The sequence below is a fragment of the Melanerpes formicivorus genome, unplaced genomic scaffold (genome assembly GCF_026170545.1).
Source record: "Melanerpes formicivorus ecotype bairdi unplaced genomic scaffold, bMelFor1.0.p_v2 SCAF_111, whole genome shotgun sequence".
Classification (NCBI taxonomy): domain Eukaryota; kingdom Metazoa; phylum Chordata; class Aves; order Piciformes; family Picidae; genus Melanerpes; species Melanerpes formicivorus.
In genome coordinates, this window is record NW_027142463.1 from 1054448 (window position 1) to 1073708 (window position 19261).

Genomic DNA, 19261 nt, shown 5'->3' on the forward strand with positions numbered 1-19261 from the left:
AAGTGCCCTTCTGTGAAAAACACTTGCTCGGTCTCAACCTTCGGATAAGATCCCCCACACCTGCATCAGATAACACAGCCAGTGGTACAGAGACAGGAGAGTGGGTAGTAAAGAAGGGGATCTTGCTTACATTTCTTACTCTGCTGGTATCACATGAACACATAGTCAAGTTGATGGCCCACAAGTTGGAGACCAGGGAGGCAAAGTCCCTCCCACTGTAACCAATGACAAGGTGTGTGACTGTCTGAGCAACTGGAAGATGTGTAAGTGCTGGGGTCATAAGGAGATGCAGGCCAGAGTCCTTAGGGAATTAGCTGATGTGGTTGCCAAGCCACTCTCCATGACATTTGAGAAGTCCTGGCAGTCAGGTGAGGTCCCTGGGGGCTGGAAGAAAGCAAACATTACTCCCATCTGTAAAAAGGGTAGCAAGGACCCCTGGAAGATGGTGACCCCACCACCTCCCTGGGCAGCACGTTCCAATGGCTAACAACTCTCTCTGGGAAGAACTTCTTCCTAACATCCAGCTGAAACCTCCCATGTGCAGCTTGAGACTGTGTCCTCTTGTTCTGCTGCTGGGTGCCTGGGAGAAGAGACCAACCCCCACCTGGCTACAACCTCCCTTCAGGGAGTTGCAGACAACAATAAAGTCTCCCCTGAGCCTCCTCTTCTCCAGGCTAAGCAGTAGGTGGAAGGATGACCATGAGCCAGCAATGTGCTCTTGTGGCCACAAAGGATGACATTCTGGGGAAGGAGGTTGACTTGCTGGAACGTGTCCAGAGAAGGGCAATAATGTTGGTGAGGGGTTTGGAACACAGCCCTGGGAGGAGAGGCTGAGGGAGCTGGGGTTGCTTAGCCTGCAGAAGAGGAGACTCAGGGGTGACCTTACTGCTCTCTACAACAACCTGAATGGAGGTTGTAGACAGGCAGAGGTTGGTCTCTTCTCCCAGGCAGCCAGCACCAGAACAAGAGGACACAGTCTCAAGCTGTGCCAGGGGAGGTTTAGGCTGGAGGTTAGGAAGAAGTTCTACACAGAGAGAGTGATTGCCCATTGGAATGGGCTGCCTGGGGAGGTGGTGGAGTCACCATCCCTGGAGGTGTTCAGGAGGAGACTTGCTGGGGTGCTTGGTGCCATGGGTTAGTTGATTAGGTGGTGTTGGATTGGTTGCTGGGTTGGACACGATGATCTTGAAGGTCTCTTCCAACCTGGTTTATTCTATCAAATTCTATTTAATTCCAACTTTAAAATTCATTGTTTGACTTCTGCTCTTCTGTATAACACCATTGATGTCAATTTTCATATCATCTGAAACCTGAAGTCTGTGTTGCAGGCAGGCATTTGATGCTTTACATAAAATCCTTACATAAATCTTGTTTCTTTATCTTTCAGAATTCTAATACCCCTTTTCCTTTCTCCTGTGGCAGGATGACAAAGACTTGGTTCATGAGTTTGTTGTTGCTGAAGGTCTGACTTGCTTAATCAAAGTGGGAGCAGAGGCTGACCAGAATTATCAGAACTACATCTTGAGAGGTAAAGAAAATTCATTCAAATGTTTGGGTTTATGTTGGGTTTGTTTTTTTGCTCTGAAGCTTTCCCAGGTCTGCTGCAACTTTAAGTGTCTTGAAATGTGTTTCCAGTTTGGTCCCAATTCTTGCATGTTATACAGGGTAATTCAGAGGGGATTGGTGCTGCTAAGCAGAATTCATTGGAAGATTCAAATATTGAGAGTCTCTCTGTTGTCCAGCTGGCCTTGTGGATTGTGTTGAAAATCTGTACCTCTAAGAAAAGGCATTCTGGAACTTTCACTGGGCAATTGCAAGTGTCAAAGGACACAGAGCAAAATAACATCTTGGAGCAGGATGTGTAGCAATGGGGTAAGCAGTGACGTGGTTGTAAGTTAAGGTCTGTTGGCTGGAAACAGTTATTAGCCATCTGATATTTTAAAAGCTTAAACAGATAATCAAAGGTTTGCATTCTGCTCTTTGCACTTTGCACCAGCAAAGGGAGAGCTTAGAGAGTCGTGTGGAAAAGGTGTGCTACCCCATCAGAAAGCTTATTTGTTGTGTTGTCATCCAAATGAGTGCATGAGATTTTCAGCTAATGAGGAAACCCAGGCTGCAGACTGGGAGAGTCCTTTCAGTCTTCCAAAGGGCTGTGTGCTAGAGGAGGACAGTCACACCGAGGCCTCTTTGCTGCTGGGTGATATGAAAGTCACTAGTGCTAATGAGTGCAGAGTGGTGATGGGTTGGTTGTTTGAATTTTCTTAGCCTGCCATAGATAGCTGCCTTAAAGATGTCCCTTGGACGTGTTCAGCTGCCAAAACTCAAACTGAGGTGCAAAAGGAGGAAAAATGAGGAGAAGGACTTTGTAAGAACCAGAAATAATAAGTGAAAACAAGGATGCAAACAGGAAGTGTGGCTTCATGCAGAGAACTTGGAGATGAGAGTGTACAAATGTTGGGAGTGTGTGAGAAACCAAACCAGCACCATAGACTACACCTTCTGTCAGTAGTTGTACAGTGAAATAGATGTACTTGAGTAGTAGCTCCCAGGCAAGCAGCACCAGAACAAGAGGACACAGTCTCAAGCTGTGCCAGGGGAAGTTTAGGCTGGAGGTGAGGAGAAAGTTCTTCCCAGAAAGAGGTCTTTGCCAACCTTATTGATTCTATGATTCTATGAGGTCTTTTCCAACCTTATTGATTCTATGAGGTCTTTTCCAACCTTATTGATTCTATGAGGTCTTTTCCAACCTTATTGATTCTATGAGGTCTTTTCCAACCTTATTGATTCTGTGATTCTATGATATTCTCAAAAATGAAAAGAGTATTAACCACAGTGAAGCTGGACCAGGACACAGAAACCAATGAAAGAAAAGAGAGGTTTTCTTTACAGCAGAAAGAAGTTTCTGCAGGGAAACTGACCATAGATTATCTCAGAACATTCAGACTAGAAGCAAAGTGAAGGTGCTCTATGGGACAGTCTGGCCTTCAGCTTAGGGATTTACTCCTTGGTTAGCTCAGCATTCGTGTGGCATGGCAGGATGATACCTTTGCCCTTCAGCTGGGTTTTGGAACCACATATTTAAAATTCAAAAGAAGGAAGCCTGACAGGTGTTTACCTGAGTGTCTGAGTGGCCTCCTAATCCAAACACTGGATAGATCTGCAGCTCTTCGGCTGCAATGGCAGATAAGGGCCCAGAGCACTCACAGTCGACATCTGAGTGATCTCACCACAGTGCTGCATGGTCCTGTGTCTTACTGAGATCACAGAGCTGGACACAGGACTCAAGGTGTGGCCTGACCAATGCAGAGCCCAGGGGCACAATGACTTCCCTGCTCCTGCTGGCCACACTATTCCTGATGCAGGCCAGGATGCCCTTGGCCTTCTTGGCCCCCTGGGCACACTGCTGGCTCATTGCTCTGAAGAGTTACTGACCTGCTTCTGCTTAACCTTGGCTGCATTGTTTTGGTTAAGTCTAACAGCAACTTTTTCTTCTCCTTTCTCCTCTTTGTCCAGATCTGGGTAGGCAGGTAAGAAGAATACAGTACCTTCCCCTGGTCTCTGACCAGGGAGGTTCTTGTGCTGTTGGTTAATTGCAAATACCTGTAAATATTGTACCTCCTGTGTATTTTGTACACATTCATTGCATTCCAGTGCAGCGTGTAGTTTTGCCTGTAAATACAGCTTCCATTTCCTTCCAGCTGAGCTGGTGTGACAAAGTTAGTGTTGGGGGGTGGAATTCCAACCCACCAAAACTTGTTTGCCTGTACTCCTCAAGAAATAGCTTTGCAGCTAGTAGGGCAACTGGACTGGCAATGCATGTATATCAAGGGCTGTAGGTAGTTCAGGGAGTTCCCAGGTACTCGCTATTTCTTCAGGACATTACTTTCACTTTCACAGAGTTCTGCATTGTTTTACTCTAATGTCACCTGGTTGTGAATCTCTGCTTAGTGGTTTAGACTTGGTTCAAAGCCAGACCAAGCTGCCACAAAGATGACTAAACAGGTCACAAAACTGTCAGTTACTTTAAGTGGAGTGTGACTTTTACATGCAGCACTGACAAATCCAGGCAGTATTGTCAGGTGCTAAGGAGAGACTGCTGAAATCTGCTGTGGTCCCCTGAACCAGGGCTGTTCCCAAATTCTTCCCTTGTGTCAGTGTCAATCCTAAACCAACAGTAACCAGGGCTTCTCTCAAGAGTTACCATCAAATCAGCAAGTTTGCAGATGACACCAAGTTAGGAGCAGATGTTGGTCAGTTGGAGAGTGGAGGGGCTCGGCAGAGGGACCTCGACCGACTGGACAGATGGGCAGAGGCCAACAGGATGGCATTCAACAAGTCCAAGTGCCAGGGGCTTCACTTTGGCCACAACAACCCCAGGCAGAGCTACAAGCTGGGGTCAGAGTGGCTAAGAGCTGCCAAACAGAGAGGGACCTGGGGGTCCTGATCGACAGCTACCTAAACATGAGCCTGCAGTGTGCCCAGGTGGCCAGGAGGGCCAATAGCATCCTGGCCTGCATTAGGAATAGTGTGGCCAGTAGGAGCAGGGAAGTCATTGTGCCCCTGGACTCTGCATTGGTTAGTCCTGTGTCCAGTTCTGGGCCCCTCAGCTTAGGAATGACATTGAGACACTTGAAGGTGTCCAGAGAAGGGCAACAAGGCTGGGGAGAGGCCTTGAGCACAGCCCTGTGAGGAGAGGCTGAGGGAGCTGGGGTTGCTTAGCCTGGAGAAGAGGCTCAGGGGTGACCTCATTGCTATCTCCAACTCCCTGAAGGGAGGTTGTAGCCAGGAAGGGGTTGGTCTCTTCTCCCAGGCAACCAGCATTAGAACAAGGGGACACAGTCTCAAGCTGCACCAGGGGAGGTTTAGGCTGGAGGTGAGGGGAAAGTTCCTCACCGAGAGAGTTGTTGGCCCTTGGGATGTGCTGCCCAGGGAGGTGGTGGAGTCCCCATCCCTGGAGGTGTTCAAGAGGGGATTGGATGTGGCATTTGGTGCCATGGTCTGGTCATGAGGTCTGTGGTGCCAGGTTGGACTCGATGCTCCTCGAGGTCTCTTCCACCCTTGGTGACACTGTGAGACTGTGATGCTGTGATGTTGAAAGACTAATTTAGAAATTGCTCTTCAGCCTAAATTTATTATTTGATATTTGTTTTATGTTTTTATTCCTATCTAAAGATAGGTTTTGAGAGATAATTTTCACCCTCATAGAAAGAGTCTTTCTTTCCATTCCCCACTTCCTTTTTTTTCCCTCTTTGGTGATGAGTATACACCAGGATGATCAACTTCATTCATAGCAGTGAAGTTAAAAGCTTCCATCCCAGTTGCAAGATCACAGCATGGTGGAAGTCCCCTAAGTATTAAAAAATAGATGGAAACGAGTGAAAGATAGATGAAGGTGTCCACAACTGAGTGGGATTGTTATAAATCTTACTGTCATGCTGAGTGTGTTCTTGGTATAATTTTGAGATCTTTTGTTCCTGGTGTGGAATGAGAAGACAACTCATTAAGTGCTGTGGCTGCACACAGGCTAATTAAATAATTGGTTGAATTATGACAGGCTCTGTGGTTCTTTGTTAATCTGTTCAGTGCTGTTGGGACAGAAAGAATCATAGAATTGTCAGGGTTGGAAGGGACCTCAAGGCTCAGCCAGTTCCAACCCCCCTGCCATGGGCAGGGACACCTCACACTGCAGCAGGTTGCTCACAACCACATCCAGCCTGGCTGCAAACACCTCCAGGGATGAGGCTTCCACCACCTCCCTGTTCCAATCTCACCACCCTCCTGGGGATGAACTTCATCCTAACATCCAATATGGATCTACCCATTTCCAGTTTTGTTCCACTCCCCCCAGTCCTATCCCTCCCTGACACCCTAAAAAGTTCCTCCCCAGCTTTCTTGTAGCCCCCTTCCAATCTTGGAAGGCCACAATGAGGTCTCCTCAGAGCCTTCTCTTCTCCAGACTGCACAGCCCCAACTCCTTCAGTCTGTCCTCACAGCAGAGCAGCTCCAGCCCTCTGCTCATCCTCATGGCCCTTCTCTGGACATGTTCCAGCACCTCCAGATCCTTCCTGTTCTAGGGGCTCCAGAACTGGAGGCAGTACTCCAGGTGGGGTCTCGCCAGAGCAGAGTGGAAGAATCACCTCCCTCGCCCTGCTGGCTGTGCTTCTCTTGCTGCTGCCCAGGCAAAGCAGCTTCTGTAGACCAAGGCTTAGTTGTTTTTAAAGTATACTGAATATGTAAGATGTGAGGATGAGTCTGGTGGCATCATGAGGGTGTTCAAGAGGGGATTGGATGTGGCACTTGGTGCCATGGTTTAGTAGTCATGAGGTGTTGGGTGACAGGTTGGACTTGATGAGCTCTGAGGTCTTTTCCAACCTTATTGATTCTATGATTCTATGATGTGAGAAGCTCTGCCTGATAGGATCCTATCCTGTCTGTTCCTCACATCCTGTGTGGAGGCTGTCAAAAGGTTATCCAGTGTCTTTTGCAGAGTGTATTTGTATATTTGGATCCCTAATTGCCTGCTTATGGATTCAAACCAGTATTTAGAGGCATCCATAATTAGATGAAACCTAGCATGTGTTCATGTGGTCTGAAAGCACAAGCCAGGGCTGTGGGCTGAGCAGGGAAATGTCCTGGTTGGAGCTGAAACAGCCCTGGACTGAGGACAGAGTGAATTTACTCCAAAAGAGTAACAAATGACAACTTCCTGGGTCCACCCTCTGGGATGGACTCTGCAGCCCCTGGGACTCTCTATCTTCTGGAGGAGTTTATCTCTATGGTGGGACACTTAGGCCTTAACCTGTGACAGCAAAGGTCTTGCCCTTGCTGTAGGATAAAATTGTGAAGAGCTAAGGGGAAAAGGGGTGATCAGCCTGTGCCCACTCCAGAGCACCTTGAATCAAATCCAGCTTCTCAATTCAGCTCTCTGGTTTAGTGAGAGCTGTGTGCTTATGGGAGGAATCAGGATTTAGGCTGAATGTCTGGATGAGAGATGTTTTTAATTCTGGTTGGGATTTTTTGGGGGTGGTTTTTATTTTTATTTTCTATTTTGAGAAGTAGAAATAAAGGAAAACAATGCTTGGCAAGAGCCTAACAGTTGTGATCAACTCTTAAATCCCTTGGTTTCTTAAACCATTGAAATCACATATGAAAAATAATTCCCAGGAACAGTCTGACCCTTGCTACGTGTTTAAATTATGCAGAGATCACTGAAGTAACTCCCTCTAAGCCTGGTACCTGCAGTGTGTGCAGTTGTGAATGGCCAGTGGCAGGGAAGTTCCCAAGAGAAGCAGCAGCTTACTGAAGTCCAGCACTGTCGTAGTTTGGGCTGGGTGCCCTCTGCTGCAGGGGTGTTTCCTGTGTCCACAAGTCCAGCCCAGTGGGTGGACACAGGGAATTAGGTATTTCCACCACAATCCCCTGCACCACTATACATTTCACGGCGGGGTCTGGCACTTCCTCTTTCCTTCCTCTCCGACACCTGGTAACTGGGGGGGAGATCTCCCAGCCATGGGCCTGGCCAGGCCCAAGGCCAGAGGGGGATGGGCAGTCTCAGGTCTGGCCAGCTGAGACTAGCCTAGCAGTGGGGGGGTAAGGAGGAGCCCTGGGGGTCTTGGGTGCACCCTCAGGTGGGGATGGGATCTCTCTGGGTCTGTTTTGGGGTCTCTCTTGTCACTGTGTTCCTAGCTTTCTGCACGCTCTCACTGCTCTCTGTTTAAACTTTCCATCACTTTTGCAATCTGAGTCGTCATTTCTGCCCGTGGTGGGGAGGGGCTTGCCCCAACCCATTACAAGCACTGAGGAACTGAGTCTGAAATTCTTCAATCCTTCACTGGGACATGGAGCTGGGGATCCTATTGATTCTTCACCTGCTGGTGAAGAAGGTCCACCTGTGCTGGTGGACAAGAAACTCACCAGGAGCTCTCAGTGTGCACTTGCAGCCCAGAAAGCCAACCAGATCCTGGGCTGCAGCAGGAGAAGTGTGGCCAGCAGGGCAAGGGAGGTGATCCTCCCCCTCTGCTCAGCTCTGGGGAGACCCCACCTGAAGTACTGCCTCCAGTTCTGCAGCCCCTATGACAAGAGGGATGTGGAGGTGCTGGAACGTGTCCAGAGCAGGGCCAGGAGGATGAGCAGAGGGCTGGAGCTGCTCTGCTGTGAGGACAGACTGAAGGAGTTGGGGCTGTTCAGTCTGGAGCAGAGAAGGCTCCGAGGTGACCTCATTGTGGCCTTCCAGGATCTGAAGGGGGCTACAAGAAGGCTGGGGAGGGACTGCTCAGGATCTCAGGCAGTGATAGGACTAGGGGGAATGGAATGAAGCTGGAGGTGGGGAGATTCAGGCTGGAGGTGAGGAGGAAGTTCTTCCCCATGAGAGTGGTGAAGCCCTGGAATGGGTTGTCCAGGGAGGTGGTTGGGGCCCTGTCCCTGGAGGTGTTTAAGGCCAGGCTGGCTGAGGCTGTGGCCAGGCTGATCTAGTGTGGGGTGTCCCTGCCCATGGCAGGGGGGTTGGAGCTGGCTGATCCTTGTGGTCCCTTCCAACCCTGACTGATACTGTGATACTATGATACCTTTCCAGTTGGTTAATGGAAACCAAACTTTGCAGAGAGACAGATGGAGAGAAAGGATGTAGTTGTATCGAGGTAGTTTCTCCTACTTCCTGCTGCTGCAAGATAATTGTGTCTCTGTATTTTGTATGTGCTTTTAATTAATCAGTATAGTGTAGCTGATAACAACAAGAAGTGGAAATAAATCCCTGCAAGAGTTCCAGGTCGTGAAGCATGAAGTGATTTTGCTGTTGGAATTAGGAGACACTGAGCTTTTTGACAAGGTCAAATATGTGCAGGAGCCACCAGAGCGAGTTAGAGTCACTGCTGAATACCCAGGCAGAGGTTCAAGTTTTCCAAAGTAACAAGCAGACAGCTCAGTCACAGATGTTTCAGGCCTATTTATAAAGCCAGAGGCATGTGATCCCACCTGCAGCCAGCTTGAGCACGAAGGGCTGTGCTGCATATTCTGGGAAATCAGATTAAATTCCTGACGTGACTCAGTGCTGTATGGTAAAACACCATCTGGTTACTGTCTGTCACCAATGCACTCTGTGCCCCAAGATGTCAAGGAGCTGGAGGAAGTCAAAGGTGAGGATGAGGTTTTGCAAGCAGGCGGTGGAAGGTGCTGCTGATAACCCTTTCAAACTGAAAGCCAGACAGAAAGTTATCAGTGAGCCAGTGGAATTTCTCCATGATGCCAAGTGCTACTAGGAATGCTTGGGTTTTCTAAGCATGCTGTCTGCAACAGAAGGATGATCCATTTCCAGGAATTGGCTGGCATTTTTGTTATCAAAATGGGCGTGAATGCTTCCAGTGCTCTTGAATTTTCCTCTGTCACCTTGATAGATTATGTGGCTTTGGCCTTTTGTGTTAAAGGTTAGGTATTACAGAGCTTTTCACATGGGGAAGCACATTTTTCTGCAGTAAATGTATGTGAAGGAATGTATCATTAGAGTTGGAGTGAATATCAAAGGAGCAGAAGTTGGGTCTGTGTGCAGCTACCTCTGTCCTGGATGGAGGTGTCTTGCTGGGTCGGTACCGCAGCAGTACAACAGATGGTACTAATGTAAGGTTGGTAGTGGAAATGGAGCTAATAATGTGTGTCATGCAGATCTTTGCATGATTCCTGTTGTAGTGTGAACTGGAGAACTGGTTAAAATTTTCCAGATGTAAAAAAGCATCTCCCAGCCCCAGGTAAATAGAAACAGGCAGCCAATGTGAGAACTTTGCTTCCTTGCTTCTCTTAACCTTCACTATGCAAATATCGCTGTGTGAGTGTGGATCACGTATCACTGCATATGCAAGTTGACTTCTCATGTGCAGTCATAGGATAGGATAGGATAGGATAGGATAGGATAGAATAGAATAGAATAGAATAGAATAGAATAGAATAGAATAGAATAGAATAGAATAGAATAGAATAGAATAGAATAGAACAGAATAGAATCAACAAGGTTGGAAAAGACCTCAGAGATCATCAAGTCCAACCTGTCACCCAACACCTCGTGACTACTAAATCATGGCTCCAAATGCCACATCCAATCCCCTCTTGAACACCTCCAGGGACAGTGACTCCACCACCTCCCTGGGCAGCAGCATATTCCAATGACCAACAACTCTTTCTGGGAAGAACTTTCTCCTCACCTCCAGCCTAAACCTTTCTAATATCCAGTGTAAACCTACCCTCCTCAAGCTCAAACCCATTCCCTCCTGTCCTACCACAAGCCCTTTGTAAAAAGTCCATTCCTAGCTTTCTTGTAGGTGCTTCAGGTACTGGAAAGCTGCTATGAGGTCTCTCCAGACCCTTCTCCAGGCTGAACAACCCCGAGTCTCTCAGCCTGTCCCCATAGGGGATGCTCTCCAGCCCTCTGGTCATCTTGCTGGCCCTCCTTTGGACCCACTCCATCAGTTCAATGTCCTTCTTGTGCAGGGAATAAAAAGGGCACATTATGCTATCTTCTCCATGATTAATAGTATAAACTCTGCCCCTCCCTGGCCCAGTAGCTGAATGCTCTTTCAGTTCTGCAAATACCTCTTTAAGACTAAACGCATTGTTTACTTGTGGAAGGAAAATGGGGTGACCTTGGCTTGAAAAGAGCAAAAGCATCCTCCATGCTTTCCTCTTGATGCTTTTAGCATTTCCTTTTTCCATTCCTCAGCTGCATATTTTAAAATTATATTTACTAGACCTGCCCTTTGCATGCATTGAGTCTCCTACCAAACACACCCCCAAGGATTCCCTTTGCTTGTGGAGCAAACACTGCCCTCTCATTCCTCCTTTCCTCTCCTCCTTCTTCCCTTTACTCAGGATGTGATTCTGATCCATGATCCATCTGGAAGCAGAGCCAGATTGTCCTTATGTGTCCTTCAGTGTAAGTCCTCCCAGTCTGGGATGGGAATTGGCACTGAAGTGTATCTGAGTTCAAAAGTTTAACCACCCTGTAGTACTTTACGCATCTACAAATCAAATGAGCTCTGCCTTGCTCTGTGTGTTATAAGAAGTGACCTTTTGTGTTTGGACTGCTCCTGAGGAGGATATAGGCTTCTCATGGTCTCCATGGAATTGAGCAATAACACCACCATAAAATTATGGATTTCCCTGGTTTTTAAAGCTGAGAGGGGCTGGGAGGCATTGAGTTGCTTTCAGTCTCCAAAGAAAAAATGAATCTTAAGGTTTTGTGTAATTTCTCTTTTATGCTCTCTGAAATTCCCATGAAATGTAGCACCTCAGGCTGTGCTGACCTTGTGTAAAATGAAGAAGTGAACCATGAAAAATGCACATCCTTACCTAGTAAGCAAGGAGTAAGTACTTGGGAAGTTATCCCAGGGGCCTTCAAAGCCGTTGTGGATGTTATATGACCTAAGTACTCAAGCTGTATGAATGAGCCTTGAAAACAATGTACTGATTCCAACTGGTAGGAACATATTCAAAGAGTATTTCTGCCCTTTTTTAAAGTAATATTTTAGCCTGAAAATATCAAAACCTTATACATTAGAGAGGGAGAAAATGTGCATAAAATAAAAGTTGCTAAAGGATAACAGACGTGAACTCTCGCACAAACGACACAGCTGCAGGCAGTTTCACTGCCAATTACTTGTACTGGATATGGCCACATAAAACATGGTGAAGTGTGCTTGGGAAATAGAATAGAATAGAATAGAATAGAATAGAATAGAATAGAATAGAATAGAATAGAATAGAATAGAATAGAATAGAATAGAATAGACCAGACCAGGCTGGAAAAGACCTCAGAGATCATCAAGTCCAACCTATCACCCAACACCTCATGGCTACTAAACCATGGCTTCAAGTGCCACATCCAGTCCTTTCTGAACACCACCAAGGATGGTGACTCCACCACCTCCCTGGCCAGCACATTCCAATGGCCAATCTCTCTTTCTGTAAAGAACTTTCTCCTTACCTCCAGCCTGAACCTCCCCTGGCACAGTTTGAGACTGTGTCCTCTTGTTCTGGTGATGGTTGCCTGGGAGAAGAGCCCAACCCCCACCTGGCTACAACCTCCTTTCAGGTAGTTGTAGAGAGCAATAAGGTCACCCCTGAGCCTCCTCTTCTCCAGGCTAAGCAACCCCAGCTCCCTCAGTCTCTCCTCATGGGGCTGTGCTCAAGGCCTCTCCCCAGCTTTGGTGCCCTTCTCAAATAGTGTTTGATTATTTCCATTTCAAGATTAGATACTTCCACAGCTATTGGTGATGGTGATTGCTGGGCTGCCAAACAGCCTCCATCCTGACAGAGAAACATGGAAATTAAATGTTTGAAAGGAGGAGGGGAGGAGGTAAAGGAACATGTGTAGGATAATTAGAAATTGCTGGCTGTTATTCCATGAGGGTGATTGCTGTCTGACATAAGGACACTTCAAAAATAAGCTTCTTCACAGGTCTTTAGAGTTAATTTCCATGTTCAGATATGTTGGAGTTATTTGAAGTCATTTTAACCCTGGCTGTCTGGATGTGTTGCAAATGTGAATGCATTTCTATTGATTGTGTTCTCATAGGGGCAGTTAGAAAATGGGAGCAGTGGACTTTAAACTCTTCAAATGCTTCTTTTCATTGCTGTGAGGCAGAGCTGTAGGCCTCTGAATGGAAATATTAAATGAAATGCATAGATAATTAAGACTCTGAAGGCTAAGACCCACATGTATTAGCACAGTATTAACTACCAGCCTGTCATCAATGCTGTGCTCATATGTATCTCTCTATACAATGGTCATAGCCTGATGTGTTGGCATCCTCCCACTCCTTATCTCTAAGTGAAGGTAGTTGGTGGGTGTGTGCATAGGGGCTGAGCAGCCCTGGAGAGACAGCAAAGCTGAGGTGCTGTGGAAAGGCAAATAGGTTGTTTTGTCTTCCCTCTGCAAGCCAGAGGGAGAAGAGTTGTGCTTGGGGGTTGCTGCCTGCTAGGGAAGTTTAGGCTTGAGGTGAGGAGAAAGTTCTTCACCGAGAGAGTCATTGGTCATTGGAATGTGCTGCCCAGGGAGGTGGTGGTGTCGCCATCCCTGGAGGTGTTCCAGAGGGGATTGGATGTGGCACTTGGTGCCATGGTCTAGTCCTGAGGTCTGTGGTGACAGGTTGGACTTGATGATCCTTTAGGTCTCTTCCAACCTTGGTGATTCTGTGATACTGTGATAATAACAGGCATGACATTTTTCAGGTGAAATAACACTTGTGCCCCCCAATGTTTTCCTTTTGTTCTGAATCTGTTCTACTCACTCTGTGCAGTTTAGAGGGACTCTGTAAATTGTTCTTCTGTCAATCAGAAATTTGGATTCAATACATTTTCCTACATGTATCTTTGCCTGAGGATTTTGAGGAAGGGGGAAATGGGATTGCTGTGCGCTCTGACCCGAGTCAGAAGCCTCTGAGCGTGACACTGGTGAAGGTGTTTCTGCTATGTTTCTTTCTAAGAACTGCTGTAGTAAGGCAGGGTTCAGAATTCAAAGGACTCCTCCCTGTCACTGTTTGGGGGAGGTGGGGGATGGGGAAGAATGGAGGGATTAGAAGAGAATTGAGTTAATTTGGAAGGAATCTTTGCTCATTATCTGAGATGAATGAGCAGCGACACAAACCAGCATTTTCAATCAATACTTCAGAAGAGTTGGGAGCTCTGAACTTAAAGGGATTTGTAATAATGTCTCTTCCCTGCACCTTTTTCTCATGGGAAGTTCCCTTCAAATGGGTGATATGAACTTGTGACACATTTTTCACTTCCAGATTTGAGAAGAGATTGCATAACCCTGAGTTTCACATCCCAGCAGCTGTACTTGAAACAGAGAGGAAAAAAGCGCTTTAATGAAGTGTTGTATCAGTTTGCTTTCTAAGGCTGACTTTGGCTGTGTTCATATTTATCCTACTGATTGCTGCTCTTGCTAATCTTTCCTGAACAAGGCAGGCAGCTGTTAATATAATATTCATCAACAATTTTGTATGGTTTGAAATGTAGTTAGGAAAAATGGGAACCTGCCCTCAACAATGCCCCTTTAAATCAGTTCTTTTCAAGAAGGCAAGCTATAGGAGAAATCTTGTCTGTCATGAAAAACATATGTTCAGAAAATAAAGCTTCTTTGTGCCACCAACATTGCAAACACTACCGTGGCATCAAGTGTCCCAGGATGACTGTAACACTTCTGTGGTTCCTGGTCACTTATTCCCTTTCTGCCTGTTGAGACGAAGGAAGCCAATTCATTCCTTGATAGGAACTCTCAGGCTTGTCTAAAATCCTGTAGCTGTTGTTGCCTTAGCGAGTATTGAGTAATGTTAGGAGGGATACTTGAAAGTGTTTTGCAGTGCTTCTTTCAATCATAGAATCACAGAATTGTCGTGGTTGGAAGGGGCCTCAAGGGTCATCTAATTCCAACCCCCTGCCATGGGCAGGGACACCTCACACTACAGCAGGTTGCTCACAGCCACATCCAGCCTGGCTGCAAACACCTCCAGGCACGGAGCTTCTACCACCTCCCTGGGCAACCTGTTCCAGTCTCTCACCATCCTCATGGGGAAGAACTAACATCCTAACATGCAATCTGAATCTACTCATTTCTATTTCTATTCCATCCCCCCCTAGTCCTGTCACTCCCTGACACCCTAAAAAATCCCTCCCCAGCTTTCTTGTAGCCCACTTCAGATACTGGAAGGCCACATTTTGGTCTCCTTAAAGCCTTCTCCAGACTGAACAGCGCCAGCTCCCTCAGTCTGTCTCCATGGGATAGGAGCTCCAGCCCTGTTCTTTCTTCTGCTATGAAACCTTTTCATGTGTGGTCCTTAATTTGGGGAGAACAGGGAACGCTGCTTGGAACAGATTGGTAAGTGAAGAAACTATTCAAGAATTAAAACACAGCTTAATATAGAAAGAATATGGCTGGAGAAATTTACTTGTGTTGTTTGTTCTCAGTGTAGCTCTTCCCTGGTATTCTCCAAGCACACAAGTTAGAAAAACTTCATTTTACTGAGAATTGGATGGCTGCCCAAGGGTCACTTTTGGCAGCATGCTTTGCTTCCTGCAGAACTCACCCATCAGAAATTATATGAAACACCAGTGGCAGACTCATTGCTTTCAGTGATTGTAACTCATCTTGCTCCTGTTGCTTGTCTGTTCTTCAGGAATATGGCGTGTACCAACCAAGGCCTGTGCTTATTGACCATCTCAGAGTTGTGGATTTTGAGCAGCAGAAGTCATTTTATATGCCCACTGAAATAATTTTGATTCTCTCTAATTCTCACTACCAAAGTCTGGTTAAAGTGTATTTAGCTCCCTTACCAATTGCAATGCTGTTGCTTCAGGATAGAATCATAGAATCAATAAGGTTGGAAAAGACCTCAAAGACCATCAAGTCCAATCTGTCACCCAACACCTCATGACTACTAAACCGTAGCACCAAGTGCCACGATCAATCCCCTCTTGAACACCTCCAGGGATGGGGACTCCACCACCTCCCTGGGCAGCACATTCCAATGACCAACAACTCTTTCTGGGAAGAACTTTCTCATCACCTCAAACCTAACTTCCCCTGGTGCAGCTTGAGACTGTGTCCTCTTGTTCTGGTGCTGGGTGCCTGGGAGAAGAGACCACCCCCCCTCCCTTCAGGTTGTTGTAGACAGCAAGGTCTCCCCTGAGCCTCCTCTTCTCCAGGCTGAACACCCCCAGCTCCCTCAGCCTCTCATAGGGCTTGTGCTCGAGGCCTCTTACCAAATGCCTAAAGTAGGCCCATGTTTACCTGGCAAACATAGCACCTTGGAGAATGAAGTTGAGCTTAAAAAACCAAGGAGCTGCAGTCTGGGGAAATATTAGCACTTGTGATAGCAACAATATGTTATTGCATGGCAACAAAAGATCATTGATCAGTGTTTGTGCTTTCCAGAGTCTGGGATGAAGTGTATCTTGTAGAGCAATGTTTGAAACTGGCACAGGAATTCATCTTTTTTCTTTGATTCCACTTGTACAATAAGGCTGGGAATTCTTGTGTTTCCACTTTTTGCTTCCCAAGAAGCTTCCTTCTTCATTAGAAAAATGTAAATGTTGAGAAATGTGTCTTCTTATTTTTGCTTCCCAAGAAAGACAAAGGGGGAAAGAAAGCAGCCAGTGAAAATCTGTCAGTTGTTCACTTCAAAGCTGACAAATTTCATCCTGGAAGGTTTGCTGCTGTACTTAGAAGAAATACTGTTGATGACTAAAAATGCTTGGTATGTGAACACTTTTACCCTAGCATGTGCCTTGTTTCTACTTCAGTGTTTAGTCTATTTGTTAAGCAGCCCAGCGGCGTTTCTCTGTGATTCTCTTTGCTTTGCCTATCAGGCAGCACCCCCAGGACAGTGTCCTTTTTTCTGTAATCCCTGCCAAAATGCCTGCCTGCAGTCACTGAAGATCTTATTGGCATACAATAGAGGAGGGGAAAAAAATGTTTATTATATATTCCCTCAGAGTAATGGGATGGAGATTGGAGTCAATACAGCTGATCAATATGATCGAGTATTGTTCCTTTATTGTTCCAGTGTTGCAGGCCTAGCAGGGGAACTGCTACAACTGACATAAACTCGGGGAGCCTGGTTGGCATAGCTCCATTGGTTCCCTAGGAGTGAGCACACATGGCACTGGTATTGATCATTGGTCCAACTGCTAACGACACGCCAGGCTGTTGATGCAGGTGCATCTCCTGTTGTCCCAAGATAACTTTCTGTGTTTATAGCTACCAGTGTCCTGCTTTAGTTCCATGCTGCAGGCACAGCACTGCTTTGCCACACTGCTAGCTGGCTCTGCACTTATGCTGAGCATGGCCTGCCACCACGTCAGGCTCTAGGCCTGCACTGCCAGGCTGCTCACGCTGCTCCTCGCTGGCAATGCCACGTCAGAGTCTTCTCTCCCTAGGTGCAGAGACACCCAGTCAAAATAAGCTGTTTTGCTAAGAATGAGTCTGGAAGGTGTTTTCCTCCAAACTCATCTCAAGGTTTAGCTGTCTGGCATGTGAAGGAGGTGCTGGAATTCCAAGCTGATGTGGTGTGTGTAATTGTTAGTGATTGATAAAGGACAGCTCACACCTGCAGGCCCTTTCTTTGTGCAGCACACGTAGGTGTCTGAGGAGCTCAGGAAGGCGAGCCGCAGAAATGATCTTTTCCATTCTGCAAAGGTCAGTTTGTTTGCCTCTTTGTACCTTCAAAGTCAGGATTAGTACTGTGTATATAGACAGAAGGCTTATGCTCATGGTGATTCATGGGGAGGGAAAGGCCTTGAAATCCATCACATCTAGCACCTTGCCTGACTTGCTCGATCGACTGCCATATATAGAAGGGCTGAGGTATCACTTCCTTACTCGGGAGTCTCACTGAGTTTCTCTAGTTTAATCCTAAATTTCAAGTTGTTGGGCTTTTTCTGCCTTCTGACTCGGTGCAGTTAGTTTCTTGACTGTGTATTAATCTTGAATGGACTTAAATACTATGGAGAAAGAAGTGAAAAAAACCACAGAGCCAGACTCCAGTGGTGCGTAACGGAAGGACAGGAGGCAAGGCGTGAGCACTGGCTAAAACACCAGACCACTGCCCTCCTGCTGGGCACTCTTCCTGATCCTGAGCAAGAGGCCTCGAACACAGCCCTGTGAGGAGAGGCTGAGGGAGCTGGGGTTGCTTAGCCTGGAGAGGAGGAGGCTCAGGGGAGACCTCATTGCTCTCTCCAACTCCCTGCAGGGCGGTTGTAGCCAGGTGGGGGTTGGGCTCTTCTCCCAGGTAACTAGCATCAGAACAAGGACACAGTCTCAAGCTGTGCCAGGGGAAGTTTAGGCTGGAGGTGAGGAGAAAATGCTTCACAGAGAGAGTTGTTAGCCATTGGAATGTGCTGCCCAGGGAGGTGGTGGAGTCCCCATCCCTGGAGGTGTTCAAGAGGGGATTGGATGTGGCACTTGGTGCCATGGTTTAGTAGTCATGAGATGTTGGGTGACAGGTTGGACTTGATGATCTTTGAGGTCTTTTCCAACCTTGTTTATTCTAGGATTCTATGATTCCACACCAGGCTGCTGTTCTCCTTGTTGGCCACCTGAGCACACTGCTGGCTCATCTTCAGATGCCTGTCAACCAGCACTCCCAGGGCCTTTTCTGCCAGGCAGCTTTCCAGCTACTCGGTCACAAGCCTGTAGCATTGCATGGAATTATTGTGACCCATGTGCAGGACCTAGCACTTGAGTTTCTTAAACCTCATACAATTGTCATCAGCCCATGGATCCAGCTTGTCCAGATCCCTTTGCAGAGCCTTCCTACCTTGAAGCAGATCAACACTCCCAACCAATTTACTGTCACCTGCAAACTTACCGAGAGAGCACTCAATTTCCTCATCCAGATCATTGATCAAGATTTTAAAGAGAACTGCCCCAATACTGAGCCCTGGGGAACACCACTAGTGTCTGGGCTACCCAGTCCTTAACAAACCAAAGTGTCCTCTCATTCACGATGTAAGCAGCCAGTTTCTTGAGGAGGATTCTGTGGGAAACGGTGTCAAAGCCCTTACTGAAGTCCAGATAAACAGCATCCACAGCCTTTCCCTCAACACTAAGTGTGTCACCCTGTCATAGAAGGAAATTAGGTTGCTCAAGCAGGGTCTGCCCTTCATGGACCCATGCTGACTGGGCCTGGTCATCTGGTTGCCCTGCATATGCTGCATAAGGACACTCAAGATGCCCTGCTCCATGGCATTCCCCAGCACCCAGGTTAGAATGGCAGGTCTGTAGTTCCTCCTTCTGGCCCTCCAGAAGGGAGGTTGGAGCAAAGAGGGGGCAGCCTCTTCTCCTTGCTGTCAAGTGACAGGACCAGAGGAAATGGTTTCAAGCTGCACCATGGGACACTCAGGCTGGAGGCAAGGGAATACTTTTTCTCAGGGAGGGTTATCAAATATTGGAATGACCTGCCCAGGGCAGTGGTGGAATCACTCTCCCTGGAGGTATTTAAGCAGTGTGTGGACCTGGTGCTTAGGGACATAGTTTAGTGTTGACCCTTCAGCATTGAGTCAAGGGTTGGACTGGATGATCTTTGAGGTCTCTTTTAAAACCCTCTAATTAACTTTTTGGTTTTCCTTTCTCTTCTTTTTGCCTTTTTCCTTCTTTCACCTTCATTTCTTCCTTAATGCTTTCAATTTTTTCATTCTTTCCTTTTGTTTTCATGCTTCCATCTTTTAGTCAGCTGGCAAGAGAGGGGTCTAATGCAGGAGCAGGCTTCCTCATTAATTA

At 46.9% G+C, this 19261-nt stretch overlaps 1 protein-coding gene across 1 annotated transcript in view; it reads left to right on the forward strand.

The window, feature by feature from the left end:
• FHOD3 (formin homology 2 domain containing 3) overlaps positions 1–19261 on the forward strand; it is a 326323-nt gene that overhangs the window by 138604 nt on the left and 168458 nt on the right. The window contains 1 exon segment of the mRNA XM_068166897.1: positions 1423–1528. Within this exon segment, the coding sequence (XP_068022998.1) occupies positions 1423–1528 (106 nt within the window).